At 45.0% G+C, this 21943-nt stretch overlaps 4 protein-coding genes across 4 annotated transcripts; 3 read left to right on the forward strand and 1 right to left on the reverse strand.

Moving 5' to 3' along the window:
• Window positions 1-211: 211 nt before the first annotated feature.
• Window positions 212-12329, forward strand: I206_106535 (uncharacterized protein; the record flags this gene model as incomplete). The annotated part of the gene is made up of 15 exons (XM_070203339.1): window positions 212-646; window positions 703-1407; window positions 1463-1591; window positions 1650-2244; window positions 2295-3511; window positions 3568-6825; window positions 6889-9915; window positions 9971-10570; window positions 10635-10835; window positions 10890-11092; window positions 11151-11460; window positions 11524-11701; window positions 11772-11965; window positions 12024-12158; window positions 12222-12329. 15 exons carry the CDS (start codon window positions 212-214, stop codon window positions 12327-12329), a joined length of 11295 nt encoding a protein of 3764 aa, XP_070059440.1.
• A 291-nt stretch (window positions 12330-12620) lies between these two features.
• Window positions 12621-17130, reverse strand: I206_106536 (uncharacterized protein; the record flags this gene model as incomplete). The annotated part of the gene is made up of 8 exons (XM_070203340.1): window positions 12621-12721; window positions 12799-13045; window positions 13118-14568; window positions 14628-14711; window positions 14762-14946; window positions 14998-16080; window positions 16140-16366; window positions 16441-17130. The coding sequence occupies 8 exons, from the start codon at window positions 17128-17130 to the stop codon at window positions 12621-12623; spliced, it is 4068 nt and encodes a 1355-aa protein (XP_070059441.1).
• A 414-nt stretch (window positions 17131-17544) lies between these two features.
• On the forward strand, window positions 17545-17935 carry I206_106537 (uncharacterized protein; the record flags this gene model as incomplete). Its single annotated transcript, XM_019159609.1, has 2 exons — window positions 17545-17656; window positions 17727-17935. The coding sequence occupies 2 exons, from the start codon at window positions 17545-17547 to the stop codon at window positions 17933-17935; spliced, it is 321 nt and encodes a 106-aa protein (XP_019007359.1).
• A 924-nt stretch (window positions 17936-18859) lies between these two features.
• On the forward strand, window positions 18860-21384 carry I206_106538 (uncharacterized protein; the record flags this gene model as incomplete). The annotated part of the gene is made up of 4 exons (XM_019159610.1): window positions 18860-18917; window positions 18987-19744; window positions 19822-20258; window positions 20331-21384. The coding sequence occupies 4 exons, from the start codon at window positions 18860-18862 to the stop codon at window positions 21382-21384; spliced, it is 2307 nt and encodes a 768-aa protein (XP_019007360.1).
• Window positions 21385-21943: the final 559 nt, after the last annotated feature.

Genomic DNA, 21943 nt, shown 5'->3' on the forward strand with positions numbered 1-21943 from the left:
GTTGTAAAAACCACTTGGTCCGTTCCCACAAGCTACATTACTATCTAACGATATCAAAATTACCTCAAAATTCATCATATCGAGGCCTAACTAATAATAAATCCAATGGAACAACTTTAATTCGGGACCTCCACAAATCGATTAACCGATCCCTAATCCATAAGCATATAATTCCAGGTGTTTCCGATAATTTTGACATTCCTTCGTCAAAATGTCATCATCAGGAGCACCAGGACCTTCGACAGTCCGAGCAAATCGACCTCGGAAAGCATCAACAGCAGCTTCGCATCCGCCAGGAATAACTCCTTCAACAGATAATCCATCTCAACCACCTGCACAATCTCAGAACCATACACCGACGCCTTCAGCGTCGGCAGTTGGGGGAAATATGAGCATGCCTCCCCCAAGTTTCAGCACTAATGGCCCCTTGACTGTGGCAGATTGCGAATTCATGGTATCCCAATTACTGGAACCATCAGTCAACCCAAGAAGGAAATTGGAAATTGCATTTGAGTTGAGAGATTCAGCTGAACAAACTAGAGATTTTGGTTTTTACGAGAAATATTTAGCAATTTTTATACCTGCTTTGATTACCATCCTCGGAGACGAAAAGTCGGTGACTTTTGTGAAAGACAACTTGGAACAAGTAAGTCACGCCATCTGCGAACCTCGTTAGCATTGATGTCGAATGTTTTATTGCAGCGTTATCGACATACCCTTTTGGCGTTCCTTCAGCGACTACCCCACAATGAGCCATTTCGCCATCATATGAGCGCAGTGATGGATCTCTGTGTTAAGCTTCTCAAGTTAGAAAACGAAGAGAACGCTCTGTTGTGTATAAAAATCATGATTGACGGATTAAGGAGTAATAAAGAACAGATGGAGCCATACATCGAACCATTTTTAGATTTAGTCAAGCAGATGTATGCCAATACCAAGGCTGTTGTGGAAAAGGAATTTGGACCAACTGGAGGTGCATCCGCTTCAACACCTGCTACCGCACCGACCCCAGCAGCTAAAGCACCTTTGTCTGCTGGTGGGAACCCTGCAGCTCCTTCGCCAAATCCTGCTACGCCAGCAAGCGATACTTCGGCGCCTGCCCAGACTGCTCCGGCTCCTCAAGCTTCCTCATCTCAACATCACATACTTCCCCACGCTCTTCACTCACCAAAGGTGCTCACGGAATGTCCCATAGCGGTAGTCTTGATCTTTCAGACCTACAAGCAAATCATGCAAACTGCTATGCTCGATTTTTATCCCTTAGTCATCGAAAGTATCAAAATACAGCCAGAACCCCAACGCCTGGCTCACGAGGAAGCGCAAAAGAAGAAAGAAATCTTTGTTGGTGTAGCCAATGGAATAACAAATCGAGAGATGTATGCAGAGTTGATTAAAGCTCAAGTCAAGGTGAGTCATTGAATTGCTTGTTGAGTGATGGGCTGGAAATTGACTGAAATTTTAGACTATGGCTTTCCTCGCATACGTATTGCGAGGAAATCAAGGAAACAACAAAGAATATGTGGATGTCTTCCCTGAGGCTTGTTTGAGATTGCTAAGAGACTGTCCACCGGAGGATGTAGGAACAAGGAAGGTGAGCTTGTTTGTCTTAATCAATCAATCATACCTGAAATGTACTAATCTGATGACAGGAATTACTCGTCGCTACTCGACATATACTTACTGTTGAATCGCGCTCCTGCTTCATCCCGTACATCGATGTCCTCCTTGAAGAACGGGTACTGGTCGGAACCGGAGTTTCAAGTCGAGAACTGCTTCGCCCATTAGCTTATTCAGTTGTTGCTGATCTAATACACCATGTCCGGAACGATCTACCCCTTTCTCAACTTACCCAGGTAGTCTACGTGTTCTCATGTAATCTCAACGACTCCACCTTTAACAGCTCCATTCAAACCATGTGCGCCAAGCTCCTTAATACTATCATAGACTCGATACATAGCAAAGCGGACAGTGAAGAATTCGCCAGAATCATCAAAGGAATATTCTTCACTTTCCTAGAAAAGCTGACAGCTATGTCCGAGGCTCATGATAGGCTGAAAGCTGTTGGGTTGAGGGATAAAGGAAAGGGCAAAGCCAAAGAGGAAACGGATGAAGATGTCAAAATGGAGGCTGAAGCCAAGGAAACCACCGACGACAAGATACAAAATGGGTGGAGGGATATTGAGCAAGCTATGCCAGTGCATTCTGTAGCGTATGCGAATGAGTCGCTGGAATCGTTCTGTCGAGGTGAGTCAGCATATGAAGATCAAGATAGTGCCAGCTGACCTTTTTTCCAGAATCCCGATATCTTTTCAAGACCCTCCTACACACATTCCGCACCCTCTTGACGTATACCCGCCAAGGCGACAACCCGGCACCACAACCGGATGGGGAGCTTCTCAGTAAATTCTTTGAACATAGTTTGAAATGCTTAGCGATCTTCGATTTTATGGGCAGGGATCCTAGAGAACCCAAGGAAGCCTTGGAACTGCTCTCGCAGATCCTGCTCTTATTCGAGCCCCACGTTTTCGCAGAAGTCTGGACCAGTCACATGCCGTTTTTCAGTGAATTGGCGATAACGAATGCTCAGATATTCCCCATACTTCAGATGCTCATTACCCATGAAAGTGTATCCCATCAACTGGTTGCTATCCTTCTCAAACATCTTATGAACAACCTAGAAGGGCTAGGAACGATGGACAAAGCTCAAGGTATACTCACCCTGAAGATGTTCAAGATATCTTTCCTGGCTATAAATACGTATATCGCCAATAACGAGGTCGTTTTGGTTCCGCACCTGCAAAAGCTCATCATGAATTCCTTCGAATACGCTGCCAAGTCAGAAGATCCAACCCTATATTATCAGATCCTTCGAGCATTGTTTAGGTCTATTGGCGGAGGTAGATTTGAAGCATTGTATAAGGAAGTATTGCCCATTTTACAAGAAATGTTGGACAACCTCTCTTATCTCCTGCAGCATGCTGCAGACAATAGTCAGCGAGATCTCTTCGTCGAGCTCACCTTGACGGTACCCGTCCGATTGACCAACCTCCTCCCTCATCTAAGTTATCTGATGAAGCCACTAGTCCATGCTTTAGGTGCTGGACCGGATTTAGTCAGTCAAGGACTACGGACGTTAGAATTGTGTATAGACAATCTCACGGCAGAATTCTTAGATCCCACCATGGGACCCGTCCTACGGACCCTAATGGCAGCCTTGCACAAGCTTCTCAAACCCATACCCGCCAGTCGGAATCATTCGAATGCAGCCCTGAAGATATTGGGTAAACTTGGAGGGAGGAACAGGCGATTCCAGGAAGTTGACACAATCCTAGAATACGATCTTTTCACAGATAGGCTGATTGCTCCAATAACTTTCGATGGATCACGACACCGATTACAGCTTGCCCCTTTAGTAATCACTGCTAGTGCCGTACTCGGAGAGCAAGGTCAGGTCTTAAGTGAGGATGGTTTGCAGGTTCTAATGTATTCAGCTTTGACCATATTCCAGCAGGTAAGTGTGTGTCAGACAATGCTCTCAAAGGATCAGAAGTTGATGTTGCTTGACAGGATGCACCAAGTCCAGAAGGCAACGCGACCTTCCAACGAGTAATGACTGGTTTGTTCCTAGCTTGTGGACAACCCACCTTGGGCGAGAAGGCCTTGGAATTCGTGAGAAACCTGTGCAGAAGAGCTTTCGCTCTTGAGCTTGGACGCACCGAAAGTACCGATCCAAACGCTAAATCTTATCCCGATCACTCCAAAAAGCGATTCTTACCGTTGACCAACGCGTTATCCGACTGCTTTGTCGCTACTCTTCATGACTCGAAACCATCGGAAAGACCGGGTCTTAGTGATCTTTTGGCGACAATCGTTACCGATTTCAAAGAACTGGCACATAGCTCTACCTTCGCTGGTAAAGTGGATGGATCAAGATCATTCGAACGTATGGTTGCCTTCTTAGCACATCGATTAGTCAGCTTATGCCACGAGGAAGACTGGTCCAAAAAGATGGCTGGAATGACAGCTATGTCAGCGTTTGTCCATAAGATTGATCTCAGCAGGAAGATGATGATAGACTTTGAGTTGGATTTCGTTAGAGCATTATTATTCTGCTTGAGGGATGCTCCTAAAGACACGCCTAAAACCTCCGAGGAAGTTATCGATCTAATCAAGCATCTATTGAAGACCTGTCAGTCACAAGAAGACGGCAAACCTAGATTGCCACGCCTTGCCGAAACCCTTGTAGCGGAATTGAACAGTCAAAGTCCTTTGGCTCGTCGAGCTTCGCAGGAGTGCATTGAGACTTTAGCGGAAATAACCAATCAATCTGTCCCGGAATTAATCACTGCGATCGCCAAAGCCAAATTACTTAATACCGAACACGGTCCTATTTACTCGAAACCTCTTCGAGCGTTACCTTTCGCCATGCAAGTAGCCAATATCAACGCTGTGACATATTTGATGGATCTTCGACCGTCGGTACCAGATACTTCGGAGGAATTTACTAGACTACTTCACGAAACGCTAGCTTTGGCAGATGTGGATGATGCCAATCTTATTAGTAAGCCCGCCACTCACAAGTCGGAGATCTGGTTGAAGAAACTCAGAATTTCGTGTCTGAAATTACTCAAATCTGCTATGTCTGCTCCGGACTTCCTGAACAAGCCCAACTTAGCACAGCTCCGAGCTCGGATCATCCAAGTCTACTTCAAACACGTATACTCTTCCAATCCTGACATTGTGGACGTTGCGCATGATGGTCTACGAGATGTGCTACAACAGCAGAACAAGCTACCGAAAGACGTCTTACAACAAGGTCTGAGACCCATTTTGGTGAATCTTGCAGATGCCAAGAGACTTAGCGTATCTGGTTTGGACGGTCTAGCAAGGTTTTTAGAGCTACTGACAAATTACTTCAAGGTTGAAATAGGGACCAAATTGTTGGATCACTTCAAAACCCTTGGAGACGAAAACATGCTCAAACAAGCCGCCTTCTCGCCCTTAGATGACAACCCCGATATCGCTAGAATGGCCCGTCTGGTCAATATCTTCCGTCTCTTACCTTCCAACGCGATCACTTATCTTAACGATCTCGTAGCTGAAGTCGTTAAAGTTGAGGCCATCCTCCACCAATCTGTTCCAGGACCATTCACCGAAAACCTTGGTAAATACCTGAATAGATATTACCAAAATGGTGCACAAAACCTCATAGATCACGTGAAAGACCCAAGATATATCTGGACTTACCGGAATATCATTGCATCTGGCTGCGCACCCAAGTTGGTGGAGGAATTAGCCACTAAATCTGAGATATTATGTCAATTATGCTTTGGTGAACCGGAAGATAACGACACGGTCTTGCCAGGCTTATACTTGATCAGAGAATTGTCTAGAGTATCCGCAACGTGGCTGATGGACGATAATTCCGCAGGAGAGCCTGCTTTAGAACCTCTTGTCAAAGTTTGGAGGATCATCGTTTCCAAATCAAGAGACCATAAATCCGACATGACCAGCTATCACTATCAACAAATACCTTCCTTACTCCTGGAAATGTTCATGACCAGTCTCAGAAATCAGCGACATGTAGCTCTCCTCTTCCACGTCGTAGAGGCTTACGAAGTCCGAGCATCGTTCGAGCGATCAAATGTATCGTTCTTCCTATATCAACAAGTCGCTCTAGTAGATGATCTTCAATACAGAAAAGAAGTCATTGAACACTTCTTCGAATTATACGAGCAAGAATCAGTCTCATGGGCTTTCAAGACCAATGCCCTGCGTGTCATCATCAACCCAACTCTCCGAGTCCACTTCTCACAGCCTGACGCCGATCAGAATATCATCTCCCCTCAATTGGTTCAGAAAATTGCCAACCAGATGTGGAGACCTCTAGCAGCTACTGCCGCTGCCAAGCAAAGAGAAGATACTCATCTCATTGAAGTCTTCGCTCTCACAACTCTTCTCGTCCAACACTGCAGTGCCAAGGTCAACGAAGCGAGAAAGGAGATATTCAAGCTTGCTTGGATGGGAATCAACCTCCTCGAACCCACGGTCAAGCTTATGGCATATGTGTTGGCAGCGAGGTTCATGGCTACTTACGAGACTCCTGTCAAATTCGTTAGACTTACATGGACAGGTGTATTGCGTCTCAAGGAAACAGATAACCGAACGTTATATCGACAAGCTATCGATACACTCGCTTCCTCTCTGTCTGTTAGAGATCCACCTCCAGCAAGCGGTACCCCGGAATGGGCTAAATTGCTCCGGACTGTACTCATAGAAGAAGGTCACGCAACCAACCAATTAGTCACAGTTTGCGAGCTTTTGGTCAATCATCCAGACCTATTCTACGATTATCGAGAACTCTATGTTCCTCACGTGGCCAATTCGTTGTCGAAATTAGCCTTTGTTCAAGCTGCTACGCCAGAGTTGAAGAAACTCACTGTCGATATAGTAGAATTGATCTTCAATTGGGAGAAGAGACGTATGGCGGCTAGAGATGCTGATAACATGTCTATGGATATTGACGGTTCTGGATCCAAACGAACGGGAGATCACTTCAACGAACAGTCACCCGTCAAGCGACAACGAGTCGACAGGGCTGGAACTGCCATTTCAGGAAGTAGCGGTGGTGGCTGGGCGGCACCTGGTCAAGTCAGGGAACTTATGACTGCTCATCTGCTAAGATTAGTGTCTACCTCAACGGAATCTGTCACTCGAAATGGTCTTACTCGACGAGCTCTTGATCTCTTTAAGGAGATCTTAGGACCTAAAGGATTGCCTAATGTACATGTCAAACTTGGTTTCTTCCAAAGGACCATGACTCAGGTAAGTTAGCTGGATTAGGCTGAGGACTACATACCGGGCAACTGACTTCAACTGACTGATTAGGACATCAACGATAACACCCGTACAACCGTCGCCAATTCTACCGAAGTCATCGCAGCCGCAGCTGCTGTACGAGATCGTCATTGGGTCAAGGCGAATCTGGGTCTGCTATCCAAATTGTTGGAGAAAGTATGGGTCTCAGATGAGACTGAACTACACGAAGTCGTCGCGCCTCTCACCGAAGATCTTTTCGCTGAAATGCCGTCAGATGAGACTGCTGAGTCCGACCCCGAACCCAAAGCCTTATTCACTTTCGTTCAAAATGCCGTTAATGATGGTCTTACCTCAAGCCTCCGATCTAGCTCAAATCTCCCGGGAACACTATTTTTACTGCGTTCATGGCTGAAAACTCACCCCAAGGTACTCCAGTCTGAAATTGTTAGCTCGGCTTTGCTCAAAGTCTTGGGCAATCTCGTCAAGGTGCACACTGGAAATACCAATCCTCCCCCTCAAGGCAATGATCCGGATTTCACTGCTAAGCTCATCATCTCTGTTTTAGACATAGTTCGGGATCGAGTAAGCGACCTTCGAGAACAGCGAAAGCATTTATACAGTATTATCACCACTCTTGTGGATCGATCTCTTAGCCCTGCTCTCTGCCGATATGTTTTGAAACTTGTTCGACATTGGGTTATCGAAGAGAGTGACGGAGCTGCGCATGGGAAAGAGAAAGCTGGGATTTTGCTAAAAATGCCAGGATTCGAACAACGAGAGGACGATCTATTCCAAGAGTACCTCGATGTCATCTATGAAATCTATGAAGATGACAAGTTGAGATGTACGGATATCACTCATCGACTTGAACCGGCTTTCTTACTCGGTACCAAATCCAAGAACGCTATTCAGCGGGCTAAATTCCTCGACAAGCTTGAACAGAGTCTACCTAGATCTCTAGACGGCCGATTGCAGTTCCTTTATTCTTTACAGAATTGGGACACGCTCGCAGACTGTTATTGGATTCCTCAGATCCTTAGCCAAGTCCTCGGTATTGTCGATCACGAACAGAAACTTGTCCGGAAGCCTTCGACTACATTATTGGAGACTGATCCAATAATGGATATGGCGCTTCAAGCTACTGTTAGCGATATTGTGACGCCTGCTCGGAACCTAATACACGTTGATAATCAACTTGCAAACAAGCTCTGGATCGAAATCTTCCCCATGTGCTGGTCCTCCCTCTCCCGAGCTCAGCAAACGGCTTTCACACCTTATATCGTCAAGCTACTAGCTAAGGACTACCTCCGCAAACAAGTCGAAATGCGACCCAACGTAGTCCAGACTTTCCTGGACGGTATTTTGGCTTGTAGACCCCCTATAACGCTGCCACCACTTCTTGTCAAATACTTGGCTAAAACTTACAACGCTTGGTATGTTGGTTTTGAGATCCTCACCAAACTCACCGACGTGTATCGAGCCGATGAAGGACTTCGAGAAAGCTGTGCAAGCGCTTTGAGCGAGCTCTACGCTGAGCTTTGTGAAGATGACATGTTCTATGGATTAGCTAGAAGCCGCTGCGTATTCCCTGAAACCACCGCTGCTCTCACTTACGAGCAGAATGGCCTCTGGCCGAAAGCAATCGAACTGTACGAGCAAGGTCAGATCAAGGCTAGAAACCATTTATTACCATTCACACAGGAAGAATACTGTCTCTGGCAAGATCATTGGATACTGTCTGCGCAGAAATTGCAGAATTGGGAGAATCTGACTGAATTAGCTAGAGTCGATCAGGATGCCGATCTATTGCTTGAATGTGCTTGGAGACTTTCAGATTGGACCTCACCTGATCGAGATATGATCGAACAAAACATCGCACGAATTTCAGATATACCTACACCGCGACGTAAAACATTCGAGGCTTTCACCTCCCTCCTTCGATCTCATCTCGCTCGTGAACCGCCCAACGAATTCTTGAAGGTACTAGATGAAGCTCAACAAGTCACGCTTCGAAAATGGGTCAGCCTGCCAACGAATATCACTAATGCTCACTTGCCCCTTCTTCAGATGTTCCAGCAATGCGTCGAACTCAACGAAGCTGCCCAAGTATTCGATAGTCTTCAAATGACAAACCAGCAGAATCTAGAAATGAGATGTAACAGCGATCTGAAGACCATCTTCACGACGTGGAGAGATCGTTTACCCAATTTCTGGGACGACATCAGCGTATGGAGTGATCTCCTTGCATGGCGTCAACATGTATTCCAAGCTGTCACCCGAGTCTACCACCCTCTCATCCCACCTGGAGATACGGCCACATACGGGTATAGAGGATTCCACGAAACGGCTTGGATGATTAACCGATTCGGTGAAGTTGCTAGAAGACACGGCTTACTTGATGTTTGTAGTGTATCTCTCAACAAGATATACATGCTACCCAACATTGAAATTTCCGAAGCATTCCTGAAACTACGAGAACAGGCGTTGTGCTTCTTCCAGAAGCCAGACAAATTCAATGATGGTCTAGATAATATATCCACTACCAATTTGATGTATTTCGCTCCTCCTCAAAAAGCTGAATTCCTCACACTCAAGGGAATGTTTATATCCAGATTAGGTCAAAACGAGGAAGCAAACGCTGAATTCGCTCACGCGATTCAAATGGATATGAATCTTCCTAAAGCATGGGCAGAATGGGGTAGATTCAATGATAAGTTGTATAGAGATCGACCCGAAAATGTACCTGGACCACAACCTGAACCTGAACCAGGTAAACCCAAGATGACCGAAGAACAATGGCAAGATAGTTATACGAATGATCGAGCAATTTTAGCTTCAAGCGCTGTATCGTGTTATCTTCAAGCTGCTGGATTGTACTCTAATCACAAATCCCGTGGACTCTTGCTCAGAGTGCTTTGGTTACTTGGTCTAGATGATAGTCGAAATACCATTTCAAAGGCGTTCGAAAATTATAAGGGAGACTTGGTCATCTGGTACTGGATTACTCTTATCCCGCAATTGCTCATGTCTCTATCTCATCGAGAAGCAAAACAAGCCAGACTATTGTTGCTGCGAATCGCGAAACAACACCCACAGGTACGTCCATTCCAGATCGAGAATGGCGGCATTTGCTAATCATAATTATGGCTAGGCTTTGTTCTTCCATCTTCGAGTGTCACGAGAAGACTTTGTCGGAGTCAAGAAGCAGCAAATGCAATCGCGCGCTGCTGCTCAACGACGAGCTGAAGCTCAAGCCAAAGCGGCCGCTGCTAACGCCGCTGCAGCTGCCGAGGCTGCCGGCGAGAATAAGCCTGCTGAAGACAGCAAAGAGGGTGTCAAATCTGAACAACAACAACAAAATGGGGATTCCAATACTCCGACTGCAAATGGTGATCAACAAAATGGTCAACAACCTGATGGAGCACCAAATGTGAATGGACAAATGGCTCCTCCTGCTCAAGTCCCACCTCCTCCTCGTCAACCGTGGGATCACGTCGATGAGATAATGAACATGCTTAAAACAGCCTTCCCGCTCTTAGCTTTGACGATGGAGAAAATGGTCGATCAAATCTCGCTCCGAGCAAAGCCCAACTCGGACGAAGATATTTACCGATTCTTCTCTGCTCTTTTGGCTGATGCGATGCAACAATGGGGCGGAAGAGGTGGTTTACCAAATGATGATGGAGAGTTGAGTGCTCAAACTAAGGATAATTTGGCCAAATTCGCCACTAACCTCAACGGTGATTTGAAGGTGAGTCATGCTTTCCAATTTTTTCTTTCTTTGATCTCAGCTCATCATCGCTTGGGCGGAACAGGCTTCGATCGAGAAGGACTTCATGAAGGATATGCCTAAGTTGAGAGAATACATCAAACGACTACAAAGGTGGAGAGATTTCTATGAGAAAAACCTTGATGCCAGACCCAAAGTACAACCTCTTGATCAAGGCGGTTGTAATTTGACGGAATTCCATCATACTAAATTTGACGATGTCGAGATTCCTGGCCAATATGTCCATGTGAGTCAGACTATATTGTCTTCTGCAATGACTTCCAACTGACAGTCCCTGTAGCACGTTGATCAAGGTGAAGAGTTCATCAAGATCGCTCGATTCGCACCTAAAGCCGAACTCGGTCGAGGTCATGGCCATTGTTTCAGACGAATCACCATGATCGGTAACAACGGTTCTTCGTACACTTTCCACGTGCAAATGCCTGCCGCAAGACATTGCAGAAGGGAAGAACGTCTTACTCAATTGTTCAGAATCATGAATAGGTGAGCTGACGTTTACGGAAATCGGGATCTCGTATGCAGTAGCTGACATGTCTTGCAGTGTTTTGAAAAAGAGGAAAGAATCTCGTAGAAGGAACCTCCAGTTCCATCTACCCACGGCGACCCCACTGGCTCCTCAACTTCGATTAGTTCAAGCCGATTCATCCTATGTCAGTTTACAGGATATCTTTGAAGATTTCTCCGCATCAAAAGGAATGTCGAGGGAGGATACTACTCTTGCGTACTTTGATAGAATCAAACAACTCCACGATCCTGCTGTACCGAGGACCGATCCTAGATTTTCACAACTCAAGGCGGAAGTCATGGAGGAAATCCAGACAAAGATGGTACCGGAGAATATCATGACCAATGTAAGTGGAGTCATGTAACATGGGTTATCTGATTGATGCTAACGCATTCACCAATACGTGTAGTATATGATCCGAACAATGGATAGTCCTGAGTCGCTCTGGTTGATGAGGAAGCAATTCGCTCTTCAAACAGCTACTACAATGTTCCTCACTTATGTATGCTGTTTGAGCAATCGAACTCCCTCAAGATTCTACATTAGTCGAAAGACGGGTTTGATGTATATGACCGAGATCCTACCTGGTATGTATCAGTTTCTTTAGTATTTTTTGGTTCAATGATGATGGCTAACTGTGCTCTTCTGGCTCCAAAGCTTTCGCTCCCGGTCAACCGCTCATTGCCTCTCAAGAACAAGTGCCGTTCAGGCTTACGCCCAACATGCAAAACTTTATCACACGAATCGGTATTGAGGGTGTCGTCACTGCTGCTTGTACAGCTATAGCTAGATGTCTAACTCAACCGGAATTCGACTTATCCGGTACCCTCTGTCTATTCGTACGAGATGAGGTAAGTGTCGAATCAGTAAAATAGTTCGATCTACTTTAGCTGATAATTCGCTTGACAGTTGCTTATTTGGCATAATACCTATATGAAGGATGCTCGACAAGATAGTCCACTCATCAATCACGTTTACAAGAATGTCGACAATTTCATCAGAAGAGCTGGAACAATGGGTTACATAGGTGAAAATAAAGATAAAGTGAGTTGTCTTATCCTCTCATCTACTGCGGTAGATCAAACACTAACAACTTGTCCGCTTTAGGCACCTGGAGCTTCACCTGTCGCACATGCTATTGTTACTCTTATTTCTCAAGCTACTGCCCCTCTGAACCTCGCTCAAATGAGCGAAACTTATATGGCATGGTTCTAACCTAGTCCACTTTTACATTCTATTTAAAGTTTGCTTTTTCCCTTTCACATAGAGGCATAATCCTTCCTTCGCTTTTTGTTCTTGTATCTTTTCATCAAATACTTGACCTGTTTATATTTTGGTATACTATTGTGATAAATTAGAAATCCGGAATATGAAATGTTGTAATAAGTATCTACATTATGCATAATGATTCTATATATGCTGTTGTACTGTCATACATTCGTGTGTATCTTATTCAAAGGTATCGACTAAGGGATCAATACTTAACGAAAGAAACCAGTCGAGCAATCAAGATTCATTTTTTTGTAAATTGGCAACGATATTCCCCAATCTTCTATAATCACGAAGTAAAATACCAATTTCAGAAATTTTGATATCTCCTATTTCACCTAATACCGTTTCCTTATAATCAGCTATTCTCTGTCCTGGAAGCCTGACTGATATAAAACAAATGAGGAAGACTTACAATTCATGAACCTATCCAATGGAGCAGCATTCTCGTTCAACTCTGTTCCAGAATTATCCTTGGTCATGGGTAAAGAAGATATACTTCCTCTTGGTGAATGAGATCTGATTAACTCCAGACTATTATTATTCAGTAATGATCCTCGTCTTGTATGAGTTTTCGTTTCTTGATTAGCAGGTGAATGTGAAGTAGAAGGTAAAGAAGATGAAATTGATCTTGGAGTCAGATTTGCCAAGAAACTCGATGCCTGTTTATCCGGGACTTCAGTTTCACTTACATACCATGGCGTTGAATTGTTGAAAAAGATAAAGAAACTCACTTTACTCGGTACAGGATTTGGCATCGTCTCTTCCATGTTTCTGCTATCGCCCTCGCCATTATTGGGTGCATTGGCAGGACTACTCAATCTACCTAACACACCGATTGAAGCTAGTCTATTACTCAGACTAATTCTTTCTTTCGTGTCTTTCTCTTTCTCTTTTGCGCTGTTCTCTTCCACTGTGACAGGTTTGACCTCTTCGTCTTCTTCACTTGAATCGCTGACAGTATCGTCCTCTTCATCTTCGGATGGATAGTATTCATTCGACCTCTCCTTGATTGAAGCGGGTCTGGAATTGGATGATACTTCCTGTAATTCTTGGTTCCCTCCCCAAACTTGTTCCGAAGCTCTTGAGCTGGCTCGAGATCGATTCCTAGCGGCTGCAGCAGCAGCTATGGAAGCGACACTGGCCGTAACACTAGCAAGAGAGAAAGTTGAAGCTCCACGGGGTCTCATCTCTGGCCTGACTGCATTTTTGGTTTCACCATTTTCCATTTCATTCGGCTCTCCATCTTGAGGGAAATTTGGGTTAGTGCCCATCAAACCTCTGAGGGCGGTCCAAGAAGAATCCATGACTCCAGTTATTACCTTATTGGCTGATCCAGCTGCTGTTCCTGCCATTTCTCCAACTTGGAAAACTCGTCCTCTAAGCCTGGACGAAGCAGATGCGATTGATGCTGCATCTGCATTACTCTCATCTAAATAGTTCAGTCCGATAGGCGACAAATCATCAATAGACATGACTCGATCCGATTCTCCACCTAAACCCAACTCCACCAGGTCAACATGTTCAAGAAATTCAACTACCGCTGTGAGATTGACTATGGCATAGCTTGCTTCACCCGTCAGGCAGATTGCCGAGCGATATCGTCGGAGATACATCAATTGGGAAGCTAGTTGAGCTGGGTTTGACTTCACGACTGAATAAATGATTATTGGCAGAATCAGATCTGCGCCAGATGTAGCAGGCTTATCGGTGTTAGATTTCAAGCTAGCTGGTTTCGGCAGCGGTATTGATTTATCCGTGGAGCTGGAAGCATCACGACTTGTGGCAGGTGTAAGGGTCATCACGGAGTCTGACATCGCTTCTTGCAGTCGATCTTGCTCTGTATCTCCATTTGGGCTGGCCGGTGAATCGGGAAGTGTAAGTTGAGGTATAGATGGAGATTTCGCGAGCTTGGGCTGAGGCGTGGCTTCGGCTTCGCCTCCCAGTACGTTGAGTGGATCCGATGATTCAGAAGCAGCAGGTGAAGAGTCGTCGTTCACATGGGGAGCGGTCTGGCTATCAGTGGGCGAGAATCTCGGTATCTGATTTTCTGGTGTGGAAAGTGTGGGAAGTTCTACCTCCGCTTGGTTGTTGCTGAGCGCGTCTACAGTTATTTCCGATTGAGGTGGCTTATACGGTTCACCCTCCGGGCGCAGCTCAACAATGGGCATTCGCGCAAGACCGTCTGGTGTGCATAGACGTCAGTCCCAATAATTACTTTTTGGCCATCCCAGATACACTTACCCGCGACGAGCTTATGAGCTGTGATCAATACTTTTGCTTTATCCCTGGGCGTGAGACAATCGCTTCCGGACAGTTGTTGCAGCTCTGTGTTCGTTCAGCTTCCGTCCGGCTAGACCAACCTGAATTCAACTTACCTTCACCGACGGCTTCCACTATGTCCGCCAGACCTTTTGCGATAGTGCCTTCTGGTACTTCGGACTCCGGTCGCGTGATCAATCCCAAGTGATCTAAAGACAAATCCAACATGTTCAAAGCTGCTATGCGAGAAGCAAGCGCTTCATCGTGTCTTGCGTCATCAGACTCCAACGGCGAAAAAAGTCTACGCTAATGATCAGCAATCTATCAGTAGACATCGTAAGTTCCGGCTGACCTGTTATATAGTAATCTGCAGACCACAGCCTCAACCTTCTCCGTACCTTCGCTAGCTTCCCTTTCGACCATTTCTTCCCTGTCCAGCCTATCTTGCTCCTTCTTCTCTTTGACACCCTCTTCACCACCTTCAGCAGATTTCGCGTGCCCATAGCTGTGTGTTCGACCCCAAGGCGTATTGCCACTGCTCTTTCTCTTGAGTCCATCATGACTCTCAGCTCGGTAATGAGATATCAGATCGTCGTAGATCCCTTCCATGAAGTCCTGTAACCTTTCTCCGGTTGTGGTGGGATCGTAGAAGTCTAGTATAGCTATGTTTTCATTTTCGTGACCTTTGTGGCTCTTGCTGAGTTCATCACCCTGCGCCGAAGGGCATGCGTTGGCCAATACCAGTTTGACGACTTTGTCTAACACCTTATCAGGCAACTTGGCAAGGACTTCGCGGATATGAAGTCGAATCGCTTTACTAAGAGATTTATGGGTTTCATGATATCGTACAGGCCTTGAAACTGTATACGCCGTGACTTGATAGCCCTCCCCATGCGCAAGGGAGACTGAAGCCGTGTCAGAAAGGATAGAAGTCGTATCTGCCAGATCGAAAGTAAGGATCGAAGCGGGTTTAGGGCTTGCTGGGGAAGGCGAGGAGGGTCGACTTCCACCATGAACACGAGATGGAGACAGGGGCTGATCAGGTGTCAGGGTATTGTCTGTTTTGATATCAGGGGGTGATGGTAGCGGAGGATGAGTGTTGGAAGGAGAAGTGCCGGGGGCGGGACTGGGCGCGCTGCTACCAAATAAGGACGCAAATGGGTTGATTCGACCTAATTTGCCGGGAGGCGGTTTATCTTTTTCTTTATTTTCGTTTGAGATATGGATCGAGGTAGTCTTGGATGGAGGCGGAAAGGGTAGAGATGCTGTGTCTTTTGAGACCGTAAAGGACGGAAATGATGATGACGATGCCGTAGATGACAATGCATGTGTAGGTCTTAGAGAAGATAGAACGCTTTGTCGAGTGGATGCATCGCGTAGATCTCGAATGAGGGGTGATTCGTATGGTACAGAGGACTCGAATGTTATGAGATCGCTAAGAGAGCAATCAGTTTGAATATACACAACGGATGTCCTCGAGAATGCGAGACTTACTCTCTGATTGTACCAATCAGACCTGATAGGGTTACGACAACGCTGACACACTCATTGGACGTAGCTTTTTCGATGTTGAATATCTGGGAAGAGTTTCCAGGTTGTTTCGATGTGTATGATGAAGAAGCCAAGGGTACCGGTGGTGCGACGAAAGCAACGTGGTCACGCAGAGTCTGAGGTGTCATAGGCAGAGATGAAGAAGGCGTCGTTGGCAGAAGGAGGATAGCCTGGAATCTCATGAATCAGCTAAAATGCGCAATAGAATCGCAGATGCTGAGCGTGCTAGTCGATTCTGACATACCTTTCCTCCCATTAATATGCGTAGCAGATCTCCCCAGTCACCTCCCTCTCCAGCTTTCGCTCTACCAAGCTGCCCTTTATCAAAGATAGCATCGATCATCGACATGCCCATACTACCATTGCCTAAACCGATACGTTGTGCAGCTGCTTTCAGACTCTGTATTTGGAGTCTACTTGTCAAAGTGGAAGAAGCGGCGAGAGCTGGAGCGGTCGTGAGAGCTGATGAGTCGATTTGTATGGATGTCTCAGATGTTGAGGGGGGCAGTGCGAAGGTTGTCGAAGTGGAGGTTGACGTAGTTGGTGGGGCAGAGACAATGGTAGTTGGGGTGACGGGTGAAGTAGATATAGTTGGATTAACGGGTTGAAGAGTAGGAGAAGCTGTGTTTGCTGAACCGAATATACTGGTTGCGCTACCTGCTGATCCGATACCACCACCATGTCGTTGTCTAGGTTTATAAGGTAGATTTGGCATTTCCGCAGATCCTCCTTTCGATGAGAATGAGCTGCTTGTTCTGTGAGTAAGATGAGGAGCGGATGATTCAATGGACATGGAGTCGGAAGTCGGAAGATTTAGAGACGATGTTGAGGCTCCGAGCAAGGGATGGGCGAGGGTCTCATTTGAAGGACGACTACGAGAAGCCCTACCCAAACTCAAGGACGAGAATAAGCTAGATCTGGGTTGGTCGGACATGATGAGTTTACGGGTGCACCTCTTGAGGGCGCTGGTCAAAATTTCTGAGCCCCTCTTCGCGAATTTGACTCTTCAGGTGTTTGTGAGTATCGATAATGACAAGAATATTCAAAGTGTACGACTGTCCATGCACTTTATGACGACGGACACGAGCTTGATAACGTAAACCACGTGCCAAGATAACGCTCAATTAGGCACACCTTTTTCTTGAACCCCTTGTTCGTGAGCCTAAATTGGTATGATCATCGTACCTTACCGGGAAAATTCCGGTCCGATATCTGTTCGGTAAGTAACGGTGCTTTACATGCGAGACGAGGAATCCACCTGAGATTGATAGTAGCTGAGAGCAGAGTATAATAAGCTGTCTCGCTGCATTCATGACCAAGTACTCCCCAGCGATCAGAAATAGCCAAAATGCCTCGATTCCTTGTGTACGCTCCAGATTATCCAGACCATCTCGCTCAGCGGTTAGCTGTCCGACCTGAACACCTTGAAAGATCAGCTAAAGATCCTAAAGGACTCATGGGTGAGTTTCCCCTCGTTCATTTTGACCTTATAACTAGACACGAGATTGCTCAGACATCTTTGGAAAATAGTCTATAGCGGTCCTATTGCACCTAGACCCGGTACAAAACAACATGCAACTCCTCCACCACCTGGTCAACTTAATTTAGCTGGAAGTTTCATGGTATATCAAATGAACTCCCTTGAAGAAGTTTGGGCTAGATTAAAGGAGGACGTTTACTGGAGAGCCAATGTATGGGATAAAGAGAGACTTATTGTTGAAGAATTGATTGATGTGTAGTCAAGGTATGTCAGGCAGCTTATATGCTCTCTGCAGAGCTTTGAGTAAACACTGATCAATTATGCAGATTTGCCTTACAAATACAGAGTAGTACTATATCATAATGTATTCATGACCAAACTGTTTCAATCTATATACAGCTGAGTGGCTATGACCTATACTGCGATAGGCAGTATCATCTGTGTCTCGAAAGTTAGGACCCCCGACAAATGCTGATTCGTAGTATTCGGAGTTATTGACGCCTCAATCTCCCTATCTAATCGGTCTATCACCCCTAACTCCATTGTCGATCCAAGGGGATGAGTATCTCGCCAATCGTTTTGATCTAGACTATCTGATAGACCTTCGATCAATGTTATATCACTCTCGCTTAAACTACAAAGGATGTCATCCACATCCATGACTGTTGACATACAGGAAATAGGCAAATCCGATGTACTCGGTAAAACCTCGTAAGAAGTCAGATATCCTTTCATGGCTTATCTCCTCTCATTGAGGTAAGACGATCCTCCTGTAGAGTAAGGGGAGAATCAATCCTTTATATCCAGTTTGAAATGAAAGGATTTACATACCCTTTGTTACGCTAGTGGAGTTCTAGCTAGCTCAAAGTTAGCTCAAGTAGGATAAGATAAAAAAATCTCCATTGAATCTTTTCTTTCCTTCTTGATTTCAATCGAAAAAGGAATTCACCATACGTAACCTTTCATTCAACCCTCTTATACTGTCTTAAGAGAGAAAATCATAGTGAAAGGGTCTATATCCCACTAAACATCGTCTACTGTCTAAAGCCATATAACTTAATATTCTGATACCCATTCATATACGCTACGTTCACATTAGCCTCACCGCACTCCTTTGCCACCAGGTAGTACCCCTCCCTTACTGATACATTCGAAGGAAGACATCTTCCGAAGTAGCTTTATCATGGCCTCGAGCGATACTCTCAGTAATGCTGGACCAAGCATAAGTCGCCCATCATCTGGTAAGTCACCTTAATGCCCCTGTACCGGTCAAAGAAACTCTTCAATCTGATTGTACTCTCCGTACGTAGTTGCACAGTCGGAAGGCAGGTCAGTCCTGTCTGCTGTATTAGCTGAACAACGTCCGGCTCAAAATGCGGATATATCAGTCAAACACGATAACGAGAAGCCGAAACTGGGCAGAACACCTTCTGCTTCTCCTCCTCACGATCTCAAGATGGCAAACATACCAGTTATGCCTCCCATGCTACGAAGAGTATCTCAATTGTCAGACTCTTCATACACATCTTCCCATTCTGAAAGAATCAATCCAGGATCGAATTTACCGATGGTACAGATAATTGATCAATCAGGTAAAGAGGTAATTGATCCTACTTTAAGAGATGATGAGGTTCATGTCGCTCTTGACTCAGTTCAAGTGGGTCAAAATGCTCTACCTCCCATGCAACGTACAGATTCATTCACTTCCACTACAAGTGGTGTCACTGGATTACCTCCTTTACCCCAAAGTCAGCCTTTTACAGGATTTAACAACTGGTCGAATCTCCCTCCGCTTAATCTATACAGTACCGATGCCGGGACAGACACTCAACCTTCCAGTCAAACTAACTCACCTACTTCACCAAGTAGCTTATGGCCTTCTTCATATGACTTGAATGGGAGTTTGACTGATCTAAATTCCTCTTCTTTCAACACACCTGATCAAGGTTTAAGTGAGAACGAAGTCGGATTCGGGAGTGATTTCAACGAAACTCAGAACGAAAGTAATCGTAATGAATCTATTGGAGCGGGTGTGCCTTTACCAAAGAAAAAAAGTCACGCCAGGAAGGTGAGTTATCTGATGCTGTCTAAGGGTATATGAGTAGGTTCGAAAAGCTGATTGTTTTTGTGATTTGGGAATAATAGCAACCAGAAGGTCATATAAAAAGAGCAAGAAATGCATTTATATTATTCAGAAAACATATAACTGATTCAAATTTAATTCCACCAAGTGTAGAAGTTAAACATCAAAATATTTCAGTTGTAGCTGCAAAAATGTGGAAAGAAGCTCCATTAGAAGTTAGAGCAAAATTTAATGAACAAGCAAGAATCGAAAAAGAAGAACATTCAAAAAAATATCCTGGATATAGATATCAACCTGTTTCACGTAGAACTGATATCATTAGAAGGAGAGTTAGAAAAGATCCTTCAGAAGATGAAAAAGTTGATGCAGTAGCAGCTGCTTTGATTGAAGGTAAATCAGGTGATAAGTTAGAAGAAGAAATTAAAGAACAAATCATTCAGAAAGGTAATGAAAGTGATATTGGATCTGAAGGAAGTACTTCAAGTGCTAGATCAAGAAGGTGAGTTGTCTATTCGTTTCTAAAGCGATCATAGGATCAACCATTGGACTGATTGTTATTGATATTTATCAGTCGCCGAAGAAGAGATGTCGGACAATTATCAAAAGGAGCTATGCGAGCTCAAAAAGCTCAAGCTCGTGCTAAACAGATGAGACAGAATTTATTAGGCACAAATCTACTCAATATGTCACTGTATAATGCAGCTACAAATAGGCTAGCCACTTCTTCTCATCATTCTCATCATCAAAACGCTCAAGCTCAAATACAACAAGGGTATCTACCCAATGGCTATTCAAGCCATCCTGGAGTAGCAGCCCATTATTCGATGTACCCCACGGAAGGTTACATATCTTCTACTATAGGCTACGATCCTGATGGAAGACCTGTTCAAATGGTTCAACCTGGTCCTGCAGATATGGCCGGCGGGTATCATACAGAGATGTATCCTCAAGCTCGAGGCGGATTAATTCCTGAGGGACTTCCCGGTCAAGAACATGAAATGTATCGACTTCCACCTATCGAAGGTATGATGCCTATGGACATTCCCCAAGGCGGGCCGTATGAATGGCAAGCTCAAGCTCAACAAGGAGGTGAATACTGGGATCAACCAGGACCTATCAATGGTATTCCGCCTGAAATGGGATATGGTCATCCACATGCGAGTACCAACCCTGAAGATTATTACGATTCCTCATCCTACGATATACATCCTGGCAGATCCACAGTACCTCTACCGGGGTCCTCGTCGGCAGGAGAAGGTATTGAGACAATGAATGCTGAATATACATTACCGCCACTTATGGATCTAACACGCAAAGAGGATCCCTTGATGTCTGACCGTGGACCCGGGGACTTGATTGCCAGTCATTATGCCAAAGATCACTCAATCTCAACTTCGGGTTCCGAGGGGACAGATGGGAAAAACATTGAAAAAGAAGCTTCAAAAGAGGGTCAACAAACACCTTCGAATCATGTACTTTTTAACGAACGTTTGTTTGACGGTGCACTTGGAACGGCAGGTCTTGGAGCTAGTTCGTCCTCTGAAATGGATAATCATGGTGAAGGAGAAGATTTGGGCATGTTTGATCAAGCTATGGAACAAGCTGGCGGAATCGGTAATTGGTGATTATAACTGGCAATTGGGCGGCTCGAAACTTAGTGTACTGCAGCGTTACCAGAACTTACGCTAGACTGGATGAAAGATATTTCTTGATTTCAACAAGAGGGATCGCTCTTACACTGCATGTCACTTGTTGTACTTTAATTCCACTCATTGTACTATATATTTAGGATGCAGCTCGAAGAATTAGCAAGAATGTTTTCGTAGCAATCTAGGGGCAGTCAGCGGTAAGCTTAATGACGTTGTTCTAGGCCCAGCAATATGGTACGATGACACGTGGTAAATTATGTCAATTGGCGCGAGTGGAATCTGGGGTCTATCATTTGGAATCTGCCATTGAAATGTTAACCAGTCGCAGTTAACGAGTTGCATGCAGTGCTCATTCAGAGTTGATCTCATCATTATTGAGCTACAAGTCCCGAGAAGCCTTCGCACTGAGAAGTATAAGACGTGCAACGACAAGTCGACGTTTTCTTTGTCATCATCAACGCCGGGAAACGGGATCGACGCGAACCGGAATACTTTTTAACTTTTAAAACTACGCAATCATATCATATCATACCGT

This window comes from Kwoniella pini, chromosome 9 (assembly GCF_000512605.2).
Source record: "Kwoniella pini CBS 10737 chromosome 9, complete sequence".
NCBI lineage: Eukaryota > Fungi > Basidiomycota > Tremellomycetes > Tremellales > Cryptococcaceae > Kwoniella > Kwoniella pini.